Source organism: Poecilia latipinna, unplaced genomic scaffold (genome assembly GCF_001443285.1).
Source record: "Poecilia latipinna isolate Pla-1442-1.1 unplaced genomic scaffold, P_latipinna-1.0 Scaffold585, whole genome shotgun sequence".
Taxonomy (NCBI): Eukaryota; Metazoa; Chordata; class Actinopteri; order Cyprinodontiformes; family Poeciliidae; genus Poecilia; species Poecilia latipinna.
The window spans coordinates 292,035-314,139 of NW_015113201.1; the positions used below are offsets into that span (position 1 = coordinate 292,035).

General features: G+C 40.0%; 1 protein-coding gene across 5 annotated transcripts in view; it reads right to left on the reverse strand.

Annotated features, from left to right (window-relative positions):
* Positions 1-2,814: 2,814 nt before the first annotated feature.
* Positions 2,815-22,105, reverse strand: part of LOC106953497 (suppressor of tumorigenicity 7 protein homolog) — a 41,717-nt gene continuing 22,426 nt past the window's right edge. For 2 of the 5 annotated variants that reach the window (XM_015042316.1, XM_015042312.1), the window contains 14 exons: positions 16,830-16,912; positions 13,006-13,165; positions 11,391-11,445; positions 11,044-11,159; positions 10,823-10,898; positions 9,275-9,429; positions 8,441-8,538; positions 8,164-8,293; positions 6,398-6,470; positions 6,137-6,239; positions 5,876-6,026; positions 5,677-5,769; positions 5,245-5,387; positions 2,815-3,293 (listed from right to left, as the gene is read on the reverse strand). In XM_015042316.1, the coding sequence (XP_014897802.1) occupies positions 3,198-3,293; positions 5,245-5,387; positions 5,677-5,769; positions 5,876-6,026; positions 6,137-6,239; positions 6,398-6,470; positions 8,164-8,293; positions 8,441-8,538; positions 9,275-9,429; positions 10,823-10,898; positions 11,044-11,159; positions 11,391-11,445; positions 13,006-13,165; positions 16,830-16,907 (1,527 nt within the window). In that variant the 5' untranslated portion in view covers positions 16,908-16,912 and the 3' untranslated portion in view covers positions 2,815-3,197. The remainder of the gene's footprint in view (positions 3,294-5,244; positions 5,388-5,676; positions 5,770-5,875; positions 6,027-6,136; positions 6,240-6,397; positions 6,471-8,163; positions 8,294-8,440; positions 8,539-9,274; positions 9,430-10,822; positions 10,899-11,043; positions 11,160-11,390; positions 11,446-13,005; positions 13,166-16,829; positions 16,913-22,105) is intronic. The other 3 variants (XM_015042315.1, XM_015042314.1, XM_015042313.1) reach the window with 3 other exon arrangements.

Consider the following 22,105-nt stretch of genomic DNA (forward strand, 5'->3'; position numbering starts at 1 on the left):
TTAAAAAATTTTTTTTTTTCCCAAAACACAAAGATTTAAAAACAAAAAAAAAAAAAAAAAAAAAAAAAAAAAAACTAAATTCCCACCCTCATCTATGGTCATGAGCTTTGGACCGAAAGAACGAGATTATGGATACAAGCGGCTGAAATGGGTTTCCTCCGCAGGGTGGCTGGGCTCTCCCTTAGAGAGAGGGTGAGAAGCTTGGTCATCCAGGAGGGATTTAGAGTAGAGCCGCTGCTCCTCCACGTCAAGAGGAGCCAGTTGAGGTGGCTCGGGCATCTGGTCAGGATGCCTCCTGGACACCTCCTTGGTGAGGTGTTCTAGGCACGTCCCACCAGGAGGAGACCTCGGGGAAGACCCAGGACAGGCTGGAGGGACTATGTCTCTCAGCTGGCCTGGGAACGCCTTGGGGTTCCCCTGGAGGAGCTGGAAGAAGTGGCTGGGGAGAGGGAAGTCTGGGCCTCCCTTCTGAAGCTGCTGCCCCCACGACCCGACCCCGGATAAGCGGAAGAAAATGGGTGGATGGATGGAAAAAAAAAAGTTTTAAATATTTTCTTTATTCTAATCTCTTTAAAATGACTGTTTCACTTTCAGACATGAATGGCAAGAAATATGGCACTTTTACGCAATTTTCTTTTTTTTTTTTTTTAGATGTACTTTAAAAGTGTGTTATGTGTCTGTGAGTAACTGTCCTTCAGTTACAGCTCAGTCTCATCAGATCTTGTTTTATTCCATGTATCTGTTCTGCTGCTTGTTGGACAGCTAAATGTCGGTTTTATCCCTCCAGACGTTTTCCTCCAGTCTCCAGCTGTCCATATCTTCCCCTCAGCTCTACGTTCCCCTGCAAAGGGAAACTTGGGCTTTTTTCCCCCCTCCAACAATTATTTTTCTTCTCATAATTTTTCCATAAAAGTCAGATTTCTAAAGCGTACTTACAACAGATATCCTGTCAACACATTCCCCACCTGAGCTGTGCATCTCTGCAGATCCTCCACAGCTACCATGGTCCTACTTTGCTCTCCTTGCGAAGGACTTACAGCTGGAGTTGCAGAAAAAAGTTTTTCTAAGCAGCATTAAGTCAGAGGGACTGAAGGTTAAAGTGCATTTCAAGTTTTTTTTCTGCTTATTTTAAAATCACAATTTTGTGATTGAAATGACATTGAAGTTTACTGTTGGAAAGTGGTCAAATCTAAACATACTGAATACTGATGATGAGCTCTGTAGAAGGAAGGTGGTCTGTAGGTGGAAATGTAGATCAGTTGCTGTCTGGGAATCCTAAAAGTGACTAACTCTTGTAGATCAGTTAGTATTTGATTAACTTTTTTGTTTTTTTAAATCCCAGTAAAATGAAGGCTTTCGCCTCTTGGTATCGTCAACAAGCTGTTCAGAACTCAGATCCATCTACGTGACCGGTCTTTATAGCTGAGCTCGTGCTGCTGTTCGTTCTGATCGATCACATGAACAGCATTAGATTAAAGGCTGATTTCCTCATCAATAAAATCAATCGTACATCCCTGAAGTATCTCAGCTTGTGAGATGTTCTTAGTTTACAGAACTCTGTACCTGACAGCTTCTCTAACAGAGTATTTAATATTAAATATTTATACAAACACATTTATCCACATGTACAAATTGCATTAACCTTCCAAGTGAGTGAAATGAACAGAACCGAAACCTTTTTTCACCACAGACCTGACGATGTAGGCCAGTTCAGATGGACAGTGCAACATGACTTCCTCATCAGTCCCAGCTGCAGACCAGTGATGCCGTCCACTGGCCATTCCTGGTTTTGTTGGCCAACGCTTCTCATTTCTGATCCAACTGCTGTTTCCTAGTGAAGCTGAAAACGGCTTCAGAAGCCTGAAACAGAACAATGGTGTGTTGTTCCTGTGTTCAGTCAGATAACCCACCAGGCTCAGCGATCCTAAACTAGATCCAGTACGACATTTTGTATCTTTCCTGTTTAAAGGGGCGGTATCATGTAAAATCAACTTCTATGAGTTGATTTAAATTCATAAAATCAATGTATGATGGAATATCATGTTGTTATTCCATCATCAAAAACATACCTGCACTGTTGCTTTGATGCATTCATGCATGTTTGAGAAATCCTTTAATCTCCATGGCAACCATTAAGCTGTAAATAAACACCTGGTTGGACATTGATGTGTCTTTGAGCTGCATTTTCCGAGTTTCTGCCTCACAGAGCAGCCTTCCCTCACTGCGGTCCTTCAGACTAGCCAGCAGCAATTAGCAGAGATCCGGTGTAACTGAGCATCTGCTGAGCTCATCATAGGAGCTACTTCTTGGAGGCCTAATGAATAGAAGGACATGTAGACGAATAATCAGGTGGGAATGAATGGGATCAATGACTGGATAGATGAATTGATAAATACATTTACAGAATAAGAATGAAGTCTGAAAAGACGATCACTTTTCTCCAGACCAAATTCCATGCCGTTTCGAACTTTTCTGCCGTGGCCAGGAACCCTGAAGGCGTTTCCGCAACTTCCAGTCTTGCAGTTTGTTTTGTTGGTTTTCCTCGTGTTGAAATGTTCAGACACCTTTGATATTTTACATCCTCTCCTTTCTTCACGTTTGGAGCCGAGTCACTTCGCTCTGGTTTGATGTTTCAGCTCTTCTTCCTTCCAGGAGGTCAGTGACGCACCGCTGACCTCATGGTGAGAATGTGACAGGTAAAATCTGAAGCCGAGTACTGATGTGTTCTCATCTGAAATATGAACCGATATCTCTTGAAGCGCTGAACCGTCTCACAAACCAAAGTCACCGACAAAACACCTTGAAGATACCGACTTGCAGAGATACACAAAAAGTCCTTTATTGACATATTTCCCTTTTTTTTTATTGATGGCATTTAATCATCTCTGTTTGTACAACAAAAAGAACAGCTTTAAACAACTGAAATGCCCCCAAAATGCAAAGACGTCAACGAAAGTCCAAACCGGTGGTGGATATGGCTGTTCTGCCTGTGGGCCTCCTGCTCCGATCGTCTGCTTCCAGTTTGGTTTGAACTCTGTAATGTTGGCACAAAGGCGTGTCAGTCCAGTCCAACGCAGCATTCTGGATTTCTGCTCGGCCGTTTGTCTGCATGGAGGTCCGGTCCGGTCCGCTCTCTGGTGCTGGTCCTGGGTGGGGTTCCGGTGGAGTCGTACGGGACAGGATGGGGAGGTGGGGGGTCAGATGCGAGTGAGTTGATGCCAGAGGCTGGACGGCAGGATGCTCTCCACCTTCTCCATGATGAAGTTCAGAGGAGCGAACAGCGTGCTGAGGAACTGCAACAACGCAGAAAAACGCAAAGTTACACAAACCCTGAAACTCTTCAGGAGCTTCTGGATAGATTATTTTAGATTTCAGTCAGAATCTGCACAAAAAAATGAAATCCATGTTAATTTTATTTTTTGTTAAAATGCTTCTAAGTAAAATATGTAGGAACGTCGGTTTATTTCATGGTATATTGTGAGAAAAAAGGATCAGTGGTTTGAGCTCATCAAAACATGATTAAACCAAATCGTCTCTGCTAGTCTCTCTTGTTCGGTGCTGCTGATTGGGTAGTTGAAGACTCTGCAGAAAACAGCCTCTGTAGTTTTTGTTCTGCCTACCCAGAATGCCTTGTGCTATAGTCCACTTCCTACTTTTGGAGCAGTCTCTGGTCCACTTGGCATGTACATGTGCATTTGAACCGCACCAGAACTGAGACCAAGGTTTTTAGGCAGACCAGCGTTCCCTTCTCTGATCCACATCAGAGTTTGATTACGTGTTCACTTCACACCTCACCAAACGAACCGGACCTTCTAAACGCACAAAGCTAGAGTTTGATAAAAGCAGACTAAACAAGGCTGGTGTGTGTGGCCTTTGATTCCACACACAGCCCATTCTGTCAACAGATTGACTTGTATCATGTAAAAGCAGATGAGATTCTGATCAGTAATGGGGGATTTCAGGTTGTTTATTGCAGAACTATATTCTAAAGGGGCTTAAGAGGGAATACGACACTGGACCGAACCATGAAGCTCAAATCATCATTATAGACAAGTTTTCTTAGAGGAAAACACAAACAAGCTATTCAGTTACATCCATGTTAAAAATGCTGCACCACATCAAGCAAACAAAAACCTTCTGCTTCCACTTTGAGCCGTTTTGGAAGTGAACAGAGGCGATGGGAGCTGAGGAGTGATGGCAGCTTCAGAACCGCCTCATGTAGGTCAGTGAGGCTCCATCATCATCAGATGGCAGATAAGACTGGAAGCAGACTATCTCCATGATAGTCTGCGTCAGGATCTCTCTTCAAAGAGTACTTCAAAGTGAAGGTGTGTGTTCATGTGTGTGAAGAGTGCAACCTGGGAGATCTGACAGGGTCTGAAAATGACACCAGTTCTTTATCAGCAGCATTGCGCCTCATGTTTAGCAGATCTGAGTTCCAACAGGCAGCCAGGTTAAAGTTTAGCACAAGTTTAAGTTGATTTAATCCGGACAGAGCTCAATAATGGAAATGGAAATTAGATGGAATTAGCACAACATGCTACAATATTATTATGACATGTTTGGGTCTGGACACAGTGGATAATCTACAGTTCTACACAGCCAGACCAACCCTGTGTTTATCCACCTTCACTATGTCCAAAAGATGGACAAAAGAAAGGAAATGAACAACAGAAAGACAAAGTTAGAGAAATCAAACACTTTTCCATTTGGAAACTATAAGGTTACATTTCAAACTTTTGATGACTGCAGGAACCAGGAGCCACTTGCTTGGCACGAAACGAGCAAGAGGCTTATTACAAATCAAAGTAATTAGATCAGCAATCAGTATTAGATTAAAAAAAGGCATCCTTTATGAAGGAAAAATATTCAGTGGAGTTATGAACAGAAGATGTTGCTGCATCAAAGGCCTGAGCCCTTTCTGCAGCTTCATGCCTTTTATGACTAGACATAGTTTCCTTTATTAGCTCTGCAGATAATTACAACACTGAGTGTGTTCTGAGCCCAACATCAAACAAACAACTCCTATAAGTATGAAAAGCAAATAAAACAAGACTGTGAAGTAAAACGGTAGATGTTAGAACTCTGAGTAGAAGCAGTGTGTGTGCAGCGGGACGCCCCCTGCTGCACACGGCTTTATAAAGGAGAAGTCTGCTGCTGCATGTGCTGCAGGAGTGTCTGCAGCTTCGTCACCACATGTCCAACTATCTGAACAAGTCACAACATTCAAGTCTGAATACTCACGGCCTTAGCAAACACTCCCATGAGTTCAGGGAACTGGTGTGTGAGCAGAGCCAACATGGCGGTGAAGGAGCAGAGGCCCGCCGTGAAGAGGATGAAGAAGGGCAGCTCCTTCTTGGGGTAGACCGACACCTCGTGAAACACTGCTTCCACACGACACACACACACACAACGACACAATGTTAGCACAACATGGGAAAGGTGAAACTATCTGCCAGTGGAAATAGAACTTTTTCATCAATAGTACGGAATTATTGACTTAAAACAAGCTCCTATTTCTTGCTGAAAGGTTCTTGTTGTATGTTAGGTTTGTCTTATTTCAAATATACTAACAGACTAGAACCAAGACCAAAAATACTTTGTAAGATTTATTTTCTTTGCAGTGAAGATGAAATCTACCTAGTCTGACTGCGTGTGTGTTAGTGTGTCTCTTACTGGGTAGCAGCTCTCTGTCGGCCGTCTCTGTACAGATGGGGTAGGGGTAGAAGAGGTGACCCTTCTCTAGAGGATAAGGAATCATTCTGAATGCTAGAAAACCCAAAAACAAGGAAAGTTTGTGTCAAACCGCTGGATCAGCTGCTCCTCATTTCAAAAGGTTGGCTTTTTGTATGTGTGTGAGCGTGTGTGTACGTACTGCCCTCCCATGTACAGTGCAGCAGATTGAGAGCCCCCTCCACCCGTTTCCAATGCTGCAGGTGGAAGAAGGCGTAGGCAATGGCTTCGCTGTCGCCTCTCTTCAAGATATGTTCTGGAGGAAGAATCAAACTCTTCATCTCCAGCAGATACTGATGAAGAGGAGGAAGATCAGAGATAAAACCCATTAGTTTACTGAGCAGTGAATGCATCATTTCCTCCTCCCCCCTTCTCAGTCACGCTTAGCCAAGCTCCAACTCACTTTGGGGACGTGAGGGTTGAACTCCACCGCTCTGTGGATGGCTTCTACTGCATTCATCTCTGCTGTGCTCAGGCCCCGCCTGGATGCTGCCTCTGGAGAGAACCTACACACACGCACGCACACACACGCACGCACACACACACCAGATACCTCATCAGAACAGATTCTGTTTGTTTATCTCGATGATGTTTAGTTCTAGAGGCTGTTCTATTTTAGATTTGTCCTGAAGTTGGAGTGGTGTCGATGCAAAGTGATACTCACTTGTCCGACACTGCCCTGGCTTTGAGCAAGGCAGCTGTGTAGCATATCGTTGCAGATTTGGGTAAGCTAATATCTGTCAGGGAGACAAAAAGCAGAAAAGCAGGAGCTGGTGTTAATATCAGTGACAGGTTGAGGTGATCGGCGGTGGTGGTTGGAGGTGTGGTCGCCCAGTGAGGTGGTGATGGGAAAAATGCTCAGAGGAGATTTCACTCATGTGGGGAAATGTTACATTATTATTTGATTCATGGTGCATAAATGCAGAGAAATTTTGTAGAAAAACTCAACACATTTATGCTTTCTGAAATTCTACCGGAGGAATCCAGCTCAATGGAAGAAAGCTCAGACTGAAAACAGAAGAGATGAGAATCAAGTTGCATAAGCGGCCAGTGGTCAGGTTTGGTCCAAACCTACTGCAGACAGGCGGTCCAAGTGCTTTAAACATTACATAAGATTAAATACTGTCCAATGGGAAAAAGCGGTGTTCATATCATTGATTGCAGAGCTATCAACAATTATTCAACTGCTAGCTTTTTCCCAGCTTTGATTCTTTTTTTTTTCTCGAATTGAATAAGTGTTATTCTGAGTGAACTTAGGCTACTGCAATAAAAGATGAATTTATTTTAAGGCTTTTAACACATATTTACCAGAGGTACAAATAAATGTGTCACACATAATCCAAAAAATAAATCCATATGGTTGTATTAAGGTTACATAAAACTTTTCCCATATAGCATCTGCCAAGATATAAAGTCACTAAGTTCTACACAATAAATGATTAAAACACTGAATATAAACAATATGTTATTTGTATTTAAGAGACTCCACAGAACAGGAGAGAACACTGTGTCTCCAGCTTGGCATTGGGAACCATCAGCAGGTCAGGGACCAGTCAGGGAATCCCTCTGGTGTAGCCTGGGGTCCATGAAGAGGCACATCAAACCTCTAGAGAGGAAAACACTTTACAGTTTCCATTTTAGCTCAGGCTTTCTACAGCTCCATCCTGAGGCCCACATGGTGCAGTCAGGACATTTCACCCTGACCTGCATGGAATCCAGACACAAGGTGCACCAGCTGAACACTTGCAATAACTTTTAATGGCTTAAATCACATTTTACAGCTAAATTAACTTGATTAAATCTTAAACAGTAGCCATTTCTAAAACTGAAGCCATCAAGGCAGTGGAGCATTAAATGGAAAAGATGAAATGAACCTTTGAGCCTTTGGTTGGTTCAGGAAACTCCAAGAGTTTCCACTTACAATGCTCCTCAATTTCAAGTTAAATTCTGCTTAGGAAAACATTTTATAGTTTTTCAGTAATTTACCAAACAAAACAGATTGTAGAGTTCAGCCTGAAGAAGAGCTGAGGAGCAGCTAGCTGTCATTAATCAGGTCTGGAGGAGCAGGAAGTGTGCTGTATAGACAGGAAGTGTGCTGTATATACAGGAAGTGTGCTGTGTGAACAGGAAGTGTGCTGTATAGACAGGAAGTGTGCTGTGTGAACACGAAGTGTGCTGTATAGACAGGAAGTGTGTTGTGTAGACAGAAAGCGCATTGCGTGGGACAGGAAGTGCATTGTTTTGACAGGAAGTGGGTTGCATAGATAGGAAGTTTGTTGTGTGGGCAGGAAGTGTGTCGCGGACAGGAAGTGCTTTGTGGACAGGAAGTGTGCTATGTGGACAGGAAGTGTGTTGAATGAACAGGAAGCACGTTGTGGACAGGAAGTGCTTTGCGTGTACAGGAAGTGTGTCACGGATCTGTGAACTCACCGTCATACTTGGCCAGAACCGCCTGGACATCGGCGTAGTTCTGGAGCTCCAGTAGTGACTCCAGCAGGTTCTCATGGATGTTGAACATACTGAGGAGAGGGAACTCCTTCATTAACTGGAAAACACACAACTGTTGTTACATGTTATATCAGGCAGGGGGCAGCACAGTCAACAGGCAAAAACACTGACGTGTCAACAGCAACGTAATTATATTAAATAGAAACTCAGAAGAATATAAGTGATATTTTTTGTAAAAGCAAATTTACTGCACACTTACATCTCTCATCATCTTGACTGCTTCTCGTGTTCGGCCCAGCTTTCTAGAGCACATGGCCAGCCGCCTCTTTATATACACCAATACGTTGGTGTCTCTTCCTGGGACACACACACCAGAAACCGGATCACCACAAACTCAAGACATTCAGCATACAAATAGCTGAGAACGTTCTAGAAAAGGAATTTCTAACCTTTGCATTTTTTTCATAATTTTGTGTCATTATAACCACACATACACACACATTTTGTGAGAGACCAACACAAAGAAGCGCAAATGTAAAAAAAAAAAAAAAACTGTTTTTGAAAAAAATCTGAAAAGTGTGGCATAAATTTAGATTCAGCCCTATTTACCCTGAAATCTCTAAAGAAAACTAACTGCCTTCAGAAATCACCTGACTGATAAACATAGTCCATCTGTGTGGGATTTCATCTGACTGATCAAAGGTCCTGATCATTTTGGAAGTAAGCACAAGAGTTTACTTTTTGGAGACAAAGCATTTTTAAAAGGGAGATGTTATTTTATCAAACAAGAACAATTCTTAGCTTATGCTTAGCTCAACAACAAACACCTTTTGTAAAATCAATGTTCTGTTGAACCACAGAAGTTTGGTATATTTTCATTCACATCATAGTTATATATTTTTGGGTTAACAAATATGGTTAAACTGAAAAAATCAAAACAGAAAAAGTGGAATTTGTGAAAAAGCAAAATGTACATCACAGCACCCTACGTTATACACTACTTTATGTTGCTCAATCTCATAATATCCTGCTAACATACATGGTAACTTTAGAAGCTGCAGTGTGAAGCCCTGACTCAGTCGCTGCTACTCACTGTGCTGGGCTTCGTACTGTGTGCCGTGGTGCTGCAGCTGCTGGCTGCGGCGGTAGCAGCCCTCTCCGGCTTTAAGCGCCTGTTTAAATAACCGCTCAGCCTCCATTATGGTGGTGGCTTCCTCCTCTGCCAGGAGGATGTATGCTGTAGCACAGCTACGGGAGGACAGAAGAGACAAAAAGCCACCAGAGGATTAAAAACCAACACAGCCTCACGTCAGCCTTCATGTTTGCCAAGTCAACACACAGAGTTTCTACGATGTTCTCAGAGTGCGGCTTTTCCTTCAGGTCCTAGTTCAAAACATGTTCACATTATGATTATACAGATTGATTCATGATTATTACTGAAACCTCCTCACAAACAGAGCCTATAGCCTTATGAATGTGAAGACCTGGTGGAATCAAAAGTGTTTTGGAGAATATAGAAGAAATAGTTCATATTCTTCCATATGGAATATTTCAAAACTGGAATATTTTAAAGTAAACTGGAAAGTTACAGTTTAGTTTAAAGATAAAATTTCCCAACTACAAAGTACTTAGGAGCTCTGAGGCTACAACTTTTAGAGTATGAAGGTTTTTCTCACAGCATGAAGTGAGAAAACGTGGAAAATGGCAAAATCCTAAATAACTTCCTCAATTTTTCAAAAAGGTTTTTACGTTCACTTGTGATGGTTTTTGGTTTAATGTGCCGAATACGTTGGGATGTAGCAAACTTTCTAAGTCCAAACTTCCATCTCTGAGAAAACGGCTTTCTCCATTTTTCTGAGCTGTGCGGTCCATGGTAGTTTGTAACCTTTACTTCCTGTTTATTACAACCTTACCTGACATCAACGTCTGTCAAAATTATGCCTTGTGTAAACTGGTTGACTCATTCCTAACCACTAGAGCGAAACATGCCTAGTAATTCACAATTCCTTTTAAAAGTTTGCTCAAAATTTGTGAGGAAACAGTTATATTTACCACAAATAACAATTTACATAAAGTTATCATCACATAACTTTATGTGCCTTTATGTGCCTGAATGTCAAACACTTTATGTACTTTAACTAAAGATGGACTGATATGAAAATGTTTTATTATCTCAAATCAAATATGTCTGAAGACTCTCAGTTTTTCAGCTTTTTATATTTAAGGAAGTGTTAAAGGAAATCATTTTGTTGAATCGTTCATTTAGAAATGCTACTCTCCATTCCGGCATACACCCAACGTGCTCACGCAAAACGAGAGCTGAAAAATATTTCAGTTTTTGCTGTCGTTCATCGCTCCCCCCTCATCAACAAGATGGAAATGTTAGCAACAGCCCAGTAATGATGTATAAAAAATGGCTAACATCGACCAATACCGATGTAGATGTCGATGTTGATATATCGTACATCCCCAACTATAAAATACTTACAATAATGATGTCAGTCTGGTTTCATGTTCAAAGTGAAATGTATGTAAAGTACAAAGCGCAGTGTTCCCAGTGCATTTTTTATAATAATAGTTATAAGAATTTTCCTACACACAACTGTACACTTAGGATTATTGTTGTCAGTGCAGAACTCACTCTTCTAGCTCCAGCGCTTCGTGTGCTGCAGAGATGCGAGCCTGCGGGTTTCTTTCTCTCCACGCCTTCTGCATGACTGCGCGCACGCACACGCGCGCGCACACACACACACACACACACACACACACACACACACACACACACACACACACACACAGCCCCTTATTTATTAGGTACAAGGTCATGCACATATCATATGTAGGTTTTATGGATTTCCTTACTGGCATCGGCTGGTCGCAGGTGGTCTGAGTCGCATGTGAAGAAGGTCTGATGGTCCTGTGCTGACAAATTCATGTCGTAGTAAGTCAGCGGCTCTCGACCCGTTACCCATGTATAACTGGACAGGGGAAACACGGCACAACAGGAGAAACCAGGTGTTATTGGCTGAAGCTTCCAAATCAGCATTAAAATCACGTTATGGCAAAAAGAAAGCAGCAGCTGAGTTAAGAGGAGTCAGGAGGAACAGGGACGGGTTACAAGCAAGAAAAACTGAAGATCAGACATGAGAGAATTAGAAAAGGTGAGAGCAGCAGAACAACAACACAGACGAGTCTTTTCTCATACTCACCGATTATATTCAGCTCCACGAAATAAATTTAGAGGATTTCTCCACACTTTACATTCTGCAGAGCCAGAGAAAGAATAACACAGACCAGGAGAGTCGAATCAGAGTAGTTCAGTCTGCTCTTCACATCGACCCTGTAATTCTTTGTTAGCTTAAAAACACAGGTGGACACGGTGTCTTCACTTCTTCCCACCAAAAAGACAAATATGACACCATTAAGCAGCACAGTCATCATGTCCCTGTCACACTAACGTCACTCTGATTGGTTGTTCAGTTTAGTGTAAAAACAGGGAGAATGACTCAGTTTCTGGTAAAGACAAAAACTAAATGTCAGACAGTAGGAGGTCTGGGGTTTTTCTAAGCAACAAAAACAAGGAAAAGGCAGACTGGAACAGAATTGAAACAAATGAATCTGAAAACTATTCCTTATGTTCTAAACAATCTTTACTTTCCATTCATTGAAATGATCAAACTACGTTTGATCCTATAACAGAACAGAGTTCTTCTTTCCCAGATGTACAGTGCCTTGCAAAAGTTCACAAACCGGCTGCAGTCACATTCCAACCACCAAGCAGTTAGGGCAAAGTTACGTCTTCATTAGCCCAAATCTAGACACTGGAACAATGTTGGACCGTTTTTCAACCTGTCAATCTTATACTTTACCCATTTATACACCCAAATACACACACACACACACACACACACACACACACACACACACACACACACACACACACACACACACCTATACACTACTGTACAAATCAGAAGGAAACTTGGCTTTAGATGTCATTTCAGTCAGCAGGATGACCTCCCTCTCTCCACAGAGTCACTCATTCTTTAAAAACTTTCTCCAGACTGGATGGGGAGTGTCTGTGAGTAGAAGTTTCCAAGTCCTGCTAAATATCCTTCAACTGGACTTTGACTAGGCCACTGTAACATAAATATGCATTCTGTTACAGATCCGGGTCACTGTAAATACAGTGACCGTCCTGGGATCTTCCACCACTAGATCCCAGGGAAGCCAAATTAGTTTAAAATTAATCTGAAAAAACTGATCATTTTTTTTGAAAGAGAAAACATAAAAAAAATGGTTTGTAAAATTAAGAAAAGATAATTAAGTGTATTTGTTCAAGTCCATTGTGTTTTTATTGCTTTAAATCAAATAAATTAAATAAACATGGTATTGAACAGTTGGACTTTCTAAAGTCTTTGGTGTGTATTCTGATTTACAGACGAGTAACTCAAAACAAGTTAGTCCAAGTTAGACTATTAAATGCAATTTCTGTTCTGGTCTTTCAGTCTCTACTAATGCATAACCCAAAAATAATTGTCAAAACTAAAATGTGACTTAAGATTACTAATAAATGCTGTGATAAAGCCAAAGTTATAACTGGTAACTTTACCAAGGAGTTGAAATTCTGAGTCCCTCAAAAATACTCGGAGCAATTTAAGTTAGCTAAAAAAGGCTCCTGTATTTTGAAATGCTCTGAATTCGAAGCACCAATGTGCCAAGAGGAAGACAATGAAGAAGTAAAGCATGACGGGATTGTATGACCAGCATCTTTAGTCATCACTTCTCTGTAATATCTGGATGAGAAGCGCAGCTGCTTCTTACCGGACACACTTTGCCGATTGGAGTCAGCGTCTCCGTTGCTCGTGTTAGAGTTGCTGGGAGAACTGCTGTCCACTCCACCCAGCAGGGGGCGCAGGTGGCTCACGGACACTTGCTCTATGAAGGAGGTCCCATATTTCCTGAAATACCACCACTCAAAGATCTGAGAAAGGAATAAAAGATGATAGAACGCTTTAGTTAACTCAGAATGAAACAAAGTAATTTCCATCAAATTGAAAAATGTTACAAATCAGAAAATTGGACTTAAAACTTAAAACTAGCACAAGAGAAACTGAAAGCGGCACAAGTAGTTTCATAGCACTTACCAAGTAAACAGGAATAAAATTAAGGAGCTGATAAAACACCTCCTCAGCTAAACAACTTTACCAACGATGAGCAAGTCTTTTCTTTACACAACTTTGTTGTTCTAAACTAACAAACCTCATTAACACGGCCTGATGCATGAACCCAAGTGTGTGCTTCTTCAGTTCTTGAAAATTATCAACTGCAGCTAAAGCAGCTGCTCATCAGTGGAAGTATCAGTTTTATAGTCAGCAGTATGTTGGGTCAGAGGGTCTGAAGACAGTTCAGACATGTTCACAGGGAACCCAACCCAGAAACCTTTGCAGTGCTGAGTTTGAGCTGACTGGTTTCTTCTGTCAACTCAAGTCATTTAAACTGGCTTCAAACACAGCAGCCTCCTCATGGTTACAGAGGAGCAGAAAGAAATGGATTCTATAGGGAATCACAATTAGAATGGATTAAAAATACTCAAAAATCAATTTTTGCCTGCTTAACTTTTTGTAAAATTATGTAGATTTTTAAAGAAAAAGCCAGGCAGCTAAACTAACCTAATGCCGGTAATTTAAGTTCCCAAATTTTATGCACAAATATATTTTTGTTTAAATATAAAATTATGAAATTTGATACAGAATGGAACCATAATTGTTTTCGAAGCAGTGGTGAGCTTTTAGATCCCTAAATTTAAAAAAGTATATATAAATATGTGAGGAGGAAAGAAAGTAAATACAAAAGTATCAAGTTGGACATCGATTTACCGATACCACAAATAATTAGTGGTATAGAGGTAAAGCAATGTCCAGCCTGATGCTTTTGTGTTCAATGAGGTGTTGGAACATTACTCAAGAAATTTTAGTTTATATTGTTGAGGTAGGAAAAGTTTTCAAAATGTTTTCGCAATTGTGATATTTCCGTTAAGCAAGAAACACGATGCTGTGAGAGCTGGTGGATTGTCAGGAAAAAAAAAAACAAACAAACAAAAAAAACATCATCCTCCTTTCACTTCCTGATGTCCTCTTCATGGTTTCCACCAGTAGTGACATCCAGTTGTTGATCACGTGACTGGTATGATGCAAAAAATATTTCCAAAGGAGCGTTGAAATACATCTATTTCGATCTGGCAGAAAAAACTTCATCCTAAGAAAAACTTTTTATCAAAAATAAAAAATAAACGTTTCGTTTTTTCCCCGAATTTGGCGTATTTCCATTCAGCTAATAAATTTTTCTAATTTCAATTTGCACAATTTTATGGTGAACGGAAATGCAGCTAGTGATGCTCTTGAATGTTTTCCCTTTGTGAATAATCCTCTTTACCTTGGAATGAAAACTCGATGGCCAACAACGACAGTAACTGTTGCTCAAGTCTTTCCTCCATATATTATCCAACTGTATGATGTTCGGAAGAGGTCATTTCTTGGTTCCAATTACACAGTTTCATAAAGGCTTTCAACCGACTTTCCCAAGTCTCTACAGTGAATTTTTTTTTCTTTTATAACTTCTCCCTAGATAATTCCTTAAACATTTAACGCAGTGACATGTTTAAGTCACTAAACAGTATCACTGAGGCTCAGACATAGAGAAGGCATGAAAAGTCTTAGTTCTCAATTACAGCACCCAGTTCTTCCTTCAGGTTTCCACACATCCATTTGACTTCATTTATTAGTAAATGACACTCTATGAGATTTCTTGGTTTTTGTACAGCTAAGATTGGATTTATTTTTTTTTAGAACCTGGTAAAAATTGGGGATGTAAAACTTTAAAATGAAATGAGCGTATACTTTATTTTTTACTAAGAGTTTTAATGTACAACCATTTACACAATGAAATGACCAAGAGGACCAACACAAACTCCAAATATTACGCCACTGCCTTAACAAAAAACCAAGCCGTTTTCATTCAGTCATCTCAGAGCATGTGCCAAGCTCAAAACCATTTCCAAGCCTCCTACGCAAACTGGCTGAAAGCCTGCAGGGAAGAGAGAGGGAGTTAATTAACAGAAGGACTATTTTAAACTACAGATCAAACACTGCTGTACAGTTTGCCGTCTGTAAAAAGACTGAAAAAGGGAAAAATCTAGAAATCAGTGGGTACATAATGTACAGCAGTAAAGATGTTGAATGCAGTCGGGCGGTCAGACAGGCATCCGTATGCTCCACTGAAGAACAACCAAGAGAAAAGACTTCTAGTCAATGAAGCTTATTATGGCTTTTAAACCACTAAGTGATTCTAACAAATCACCCGTTTGGCTTACAAAGTGTACAAAGGAGCCAATAAAACTTATTTCCCTCCAACGAGATGAATGAGAACGCAAGTTAAAAATCGCACAGTCGTCAAACTGAATATAGGACTTTTATTCTCAGTCGATGCTCTAAGAAATGTATTGCAGAATCTGAAAGCGATAAGAGTCCCAGACATTTTAGCAGAGATGCACCAAGAAATGGTTTGGTGATTGAAACGTGTCGATTTTCAGCTTTTATCCATCCTGATAAATGACTGGTCAGAAACTCTAAAATATCAAATCAGCAAAAAAGTCCTGATTTGTATAAAAGTACTCTGATGTAGGTAGGACTGAAAGGATTCCTCGAATGATTCAAGTACCTCAATTATTAAAATTCCTCAAGGAAAAATTGCCTGCCTCGAAGCTTCGTTAATTTATTGCTTATTATTTAGCACACCGTGTTCTGGCCAAAACATTATTTGCGTTGCTCAGAGCTCTGACTTCCGCCTCTGAGTTGTTGACAAATGCTAAGTGTTGGCAGCATAACATCCCATTTTCAAATTCGGCCCGTGGGGATTTTATTGATTAATGATAATACACTACCCGCTTTTCCATTTACCATATAAATGGTAAATGGAAATGGCATAATTTGCATAAATTTGCAAATTTGCATAATTTGCAAATTTAAAAATAAATTTGCTTGATGGAAACTGCAGTTTCGAAAACTCATATTTTGATAAAAAAAATTTTGGAACTAGGATGAGGTGTTTTTATTTTTTAGGTGTATTAAAATTGATTTATTTTGCGAAACTGACATGGAAACACCTTTTTCACATCACAAGTAAGTCACATGATCAACAACTGGACACTGCTACTGGCACAAACCACGAAGAAGACGACAGGAAGTAGGTGGAGAATGATGCCACAGCATGTTTTTAATTATTTATCACATGAACAAACTTATTTTTGTGATTTTAATTGTGTTTCTAATTCAGTGGACACACTGCAATTGCAAAGTCATGTTTTTTCAACATTAGCGAAATATTGACAAAGTTTTGCGCACATGGAAACACAGCTAGTTGCAGTGATTTTTCCAAAGTGTCAATATAGCTGTATAATATATACAATATCAGTAAATATTATCAACCATAACAGCTGTATTAGCATTGAATATCAATATTGTCCTATATTTTATTACTGGTGCATCCCTACATATCTGAATTGTTAAGTACAAATATCTCATATGAAAGTCATCATCAATGCCTGTTTTAGTGCTGATATGTGAAATCTAAAGACAAGCACAGCTTACCAATATGAGTCCTGATATGAGGGATGAAGTGCCTGTCAGAGCCACGTAGAACTTGGGAGTCAAGGTGTTGAGAAACATGCTTACTACAGAGAAAACACAAAATAACAAGAAGGTACAAGAATTAGTTCTTCCAAATAAAACAGTCTCTCTTCCAGTCTACAGAGACCTGCTTTAGAAAACATGTTTGTAAGATCAAATGCTGTAGAACTTTTGAAAAGTAGGTCATGTCTACAGAGAAACATCAAAAAGGCTCAAGATTCAAGGATATTTGTAATTCTGGCACAGGACATGTTTCATGCAGAATATCATTTTCATGTTGTGTGTGGCGTTTCCCGGAGAGCCCTGCTGCTCAGATGTGAAATTACATAAGAACCAAGAGAGCAACGTAGAGAGTGAGGAACAAAATGAGAGAGGAAAGGCAGTTGAACTGGGCAATGCAGGGGCAAGGTTACTTTGAGTAGAAAAAAAGCGATTTATAACAAAAATTGAACATTTAGATGGTTAAAATAAAAAAATATATATTTAGATACAGAAATCACTTTGTCAAACTCCAACTAGACCATAAAGGCATCTTTTACTTTCCCGGAACTTCTTGTTGTATTGTCTGGAATCACTAAGGATGGAAGCAATAGCAAGTGAAAAATGGAAACACCATTTCACCATAACGAGCCACACAAACCTGACCAGGAGGAAGAGAAAACAAGCTGCAGGTGACCCGTCCATATACCACCATATATTATCCAACTGTATGATGTTCGGAAGAGGACATTTCTTGGTTCCAATTACACAGTTTCATAAAGGCTTTCAGCCGACTTTCCCAAGTCTCTTTATCTACAGTGAAAAAAAAAAAAAATTATAACTTCTCCCTAGATAATTCCTTAAACATTTAATGCAGTGACATGTTTAAGTCACTAAACAGTATCACTGAGGCTCAGACATAGAGAAGGCATGAAAAGTCTTAGTTCTCAATTACAATGTAGAAATGTGTAACTTTGAAGCAGCTGGGCTTCCTTAGATCGAAACTTTTTAAATTAATTTGACAAAAACAGTGAATTGAGCTTTAAGCACTGTTTGAGAACTAGGTCTTGTGATTAAATTGAAATGACTCGAGATGACATCTGTTGTGAATTGGCGCTATAGAAATATAACTGAATTGAAGTTAGGGAACAGCATGTCCCCATAGTGTCTGATAAGGTTTGTGTGCGAACTCGGTTTGTTGGTGTGTGAACCTTAAATGTGCTCTGTCTCTTTAACAGTGCTGGCTATGGTGGCGCAGGGGCAAAGCACAACCCATGTATTGAGGCCTTAGTTCTTGTGTCGGTGGTCACAGGTTTGATTCCTGGCCTGGCGACATTTGCTGCATGTCTTCCCCCTCTCTCATAACCCTCTTTCCTGTCGAGCTACTTTCAAATAAAGGCCACAGGAGCCAACAAAACCTTAAAAAAAAACAAACAAACAAAAACAGTGCTAGCTGTCATCAGCTTTCTAACAGCAGCAAAATGCAGAGTGGGGGGAAAAAAAGAGCAAAGTCTCTAATTAAATTGACCAGATTTTATTGATGCAAGAATTTTATTCTTGAAACTGTTTTTATTTTTTGACCCTTGTATTTTACGTGTCTTAATAGAAAAGTTTAGGATCTGCAATTTGTGTGACAACCTAAAAAAGACTGAAAAGGAGTTTTAAATACTATTTCTTTTGCCAATTTGTTTTGTAAATACCATAAAACATATGTTCCTGTGGAATTTAAAAAAAAAGTTTATCAAGGCAAAAACGTTATAATTTAACACTGCGATAAACCAACACTCTCCCACTCATGTTGCAGTTTGTTTATTCAAGTTTTTTTTCTGATGTACATAAACTAAAAATTAATAAAACACAAATGGTGAAAAAAAATATTGCAGTGAAGACATCAGTAGCAATATGTGATAATATCTCTTTCCTCTCATTTGTGCTTCCATCATTCTGACCTTTAGCATTTTAATGTCAGTGTCTGGTGTGACCTGCTGCTGTGACGCCCAACTAGCTAAATATTACATTAGCATGAAAAATTTAAGTTCACAACACTTGGAATACACAATTCCTCCTTATCACCACATTTTTCACACTAATGCATAATTGTGAGTTTGTTGCATATTTTCAGGGGAAAAAAAGGTGAAAAACATTAGCTTTAAGTGACTGCCAACTCCCACCAGCAGGTGGTAGTAATTCTAGCTTCTACTACATACTCCGCTGCCTCAGTCTTACCTGAAGTCAAGCTATAGTCTGTAATCGTATTGATTGTATCGTATGGGATCGTATCGTATCCCAAGGTATTGAAGAAGAGATAATGAGGAAAAAATATTGCAAGATTCCTAGCAAATATTACCAAAATAATGACTTGGATGCACAAAAAAAATAAATACATTAAAATGGCAAAATCCTGGAGGGTCTGACTGTATTAGCCAACAATTGTTGCACTCCAAATAACTGTGATGTAATATTACACACACCGTCACTGCAATGAAGATATTGTCTTTAAATACAGTCAAGGTATTTAAATGTTAGTTTTACCTGATGGTCCTTAAACAAGGTAGAAAAAGAAATGCTTACATTTACTTTAATTAGTGAAATAATTTTTTTTGCCACACTCTCCATTATATATAAAAATGGTAAATGTAGAGCTATTCATTAGAGTTGTTGAGATAAAATTTTATATATACAGTGCAGTATGACAATTCTTAATACTTTATCCCTCTAATTAGCCCAGTCTTTAGCCTTGTACATATGGGTGGGGATATAAGGTTATGTTGCCTCTTTATTAAGTATTGCGGACGGGAGCAGACGCCACTCAGATAGCCTGGCCTTATGCAAACACAGACAAACATGTGCATAAATTAAGTGCAGCTGGATAGCTATTCAGAGTAGTGAAGTGGAGCCTCTCACTCCTACAGAGAAGGCCATTCTGAGCGGCTTGCAGTAAAACCCTCCTCACAGCTGCCTCTGGTCTGAAGTTAGAAGAGGACGCTGCTGTCTGCCTGATGAATGATTTCTAATTAAATCACCCTACGAACCATAATTAGACACAACAGTTTATCCACATTACCCAAAGAACAGGGCGCAGAGCAAACTATACGTACGCATATTTCATTTATTAACAGCTTTGACGACATACCATTTATGCTCTTCATCTCTTTCAGTGCAACATTTTTCAAGTCAAAATCCCAAAGATTTAAAGACTTCAGTAGCTCAGTTTGATCAGTAAAGTTGGAGAACAAAATGTACTTTTCAACATGTCTTATTTTGAACTGAACGTGTGTTAGTGTTTCTACATAAAGTAATCATTCAACCCAGTACATAAAAACTTGCTCATGTTAAACCTTAACGTTTACGTCTTCATTTCTGTTGCCACTGTCTACAAAAGCTACTGCAGATTTTGAAACAAAAATATTTGTGTCACATGTGGGCAACACAAATATTTGTTAATTACTTTTCAGATTACATTTATACTTCAAAAAGGCCTTTATTCTGCATTTTTGCAGATTTTGACAAAACCCTTGAATCACGTAATTCAGCTATGAAGAGGCTTCCTAATGAGCCATACATTCGAATGCTTATCCACCCTTTGCTAAGTTTCCTGCACAACATTCATGTGCAGTACTACACACCAGAAGCAAGCTGAAGGCTACAAAAAGCATGTGGTTGAAGTGTAACATGCTATGGAACATTCAGCTAAGATATCAGTGGAGATTTGAGTATGACTTGTTTTACTGGACTGCTTTGAGCAACATTTGAGTTAGAATTATGTTCTAAAGTTCTCCTTCATCCTCAATCTCTAGGGTGGATGAAGCCACCACTCCATTGAGTTCATGTTGGTTAGAAAGGAGGATAAGATGATGCATTTAAAGACAGAGCACATCAGACAGATTCAGGACTAAATGTCAGCGGAGACAGCGGGAGAAGTGACCTTTCCACAAGACGCTACAGATGGCAAACTGCTGGTCTGAAGAGAATGATAAAAGACACGCACTTAACCAGCTATGTGACCATAACGTGTGACCATACTAGTGCTAGAAAGAGACTGTATGAATTAATGACAATTTACATCAGATGAAAATATTTTATCTGCTTAATACATCAGCTTATCACCACCACCAGGATTGCTTTAAGGTGGTATCTTCTGTTTAGATTGTTTTTGAAAACTGAAATATTAAAAAAGGAGAGAAAAAAGAACAGTTTACTTTAAGGCAGAGGTTCCCAAACTGAGGGGCGCGCCCCCTAAGGGGGGCGCCGTGTCATTGGAGGGGGGGCGCGGGAAGCCGTCTGGTTGAAAAAAAAAAAAAAAACATGAACACTGTATGTGCTGGGTTTTTACATTAGAATGGCCAACTCTCTGTTATTCCTATGTCAATTTGATATTGTAGAGGCTTCCATACTTCCCATATTTGTGTCCTCTGTCACTTTTATCAGCAGTTAAAACTGTTTAATCCGTTGCTACATGTTGTAACCTGTTTTTCCGAGCCGCCTTTAAACGCAACATGAGCGGTACGACGCTCGCGCTGGGTTTACACCTGTGAAGGAGACCTGCTGCTGCTGGGCGGAGCTACGTAGGTTTGTGTTAGAATCACGGCAGCAAACCAGCAAAACGCAAAGAACTTTTCACAGTTTTTCCCTCCAAACTAACCGACTGAGTTGAGTAAAGCTGTTGGATGCAGGTAATGTTAGCTAAAAGATGACTAGCTAATATCAATACCAAAAAAGTCGATGCCCCCCCCTCTCCCCCCGGTCACACGCGTCATTTCAACCAGACAGCCATTTGTAATCCATAGGTGGGGCGCAGAAAATGTTTGGAAACCACTGGGGGGGCGCAGAAGAAAAAGTTTGGGAACCACTGCTTTAAGGTATGAAATCTAACCCTGGACTTCCATTCAGAACTAGCATCTTGACCAAAACAAACCCCACTGAACTGCAAACTTCAAGCAGCCCCATTTATTCCAGAAACATACACCTGAAGAGAACACTCTGGAGAGTTCCCTTCAGACAAAAGCTGAAGGTCTACAAGAACACACACCGACAGTCAGAGCACCTGCTGCATACGGATTGTTGCAAAGGCAGACTGATAATGATACAGAGTATTATTACCCAACCACAGGGTGTGCACAATAATTACACAATGAAGTTTTTTGAGCACATCATCATTTTTAGGTATAATTTTTAACTCCAAGCTGGATAAACTTCAATGCTTAGTGGGTTTAAGAGTAGCAGGTGGTGTGTTTCTGTGTAATGAGGATGTGGCCTAA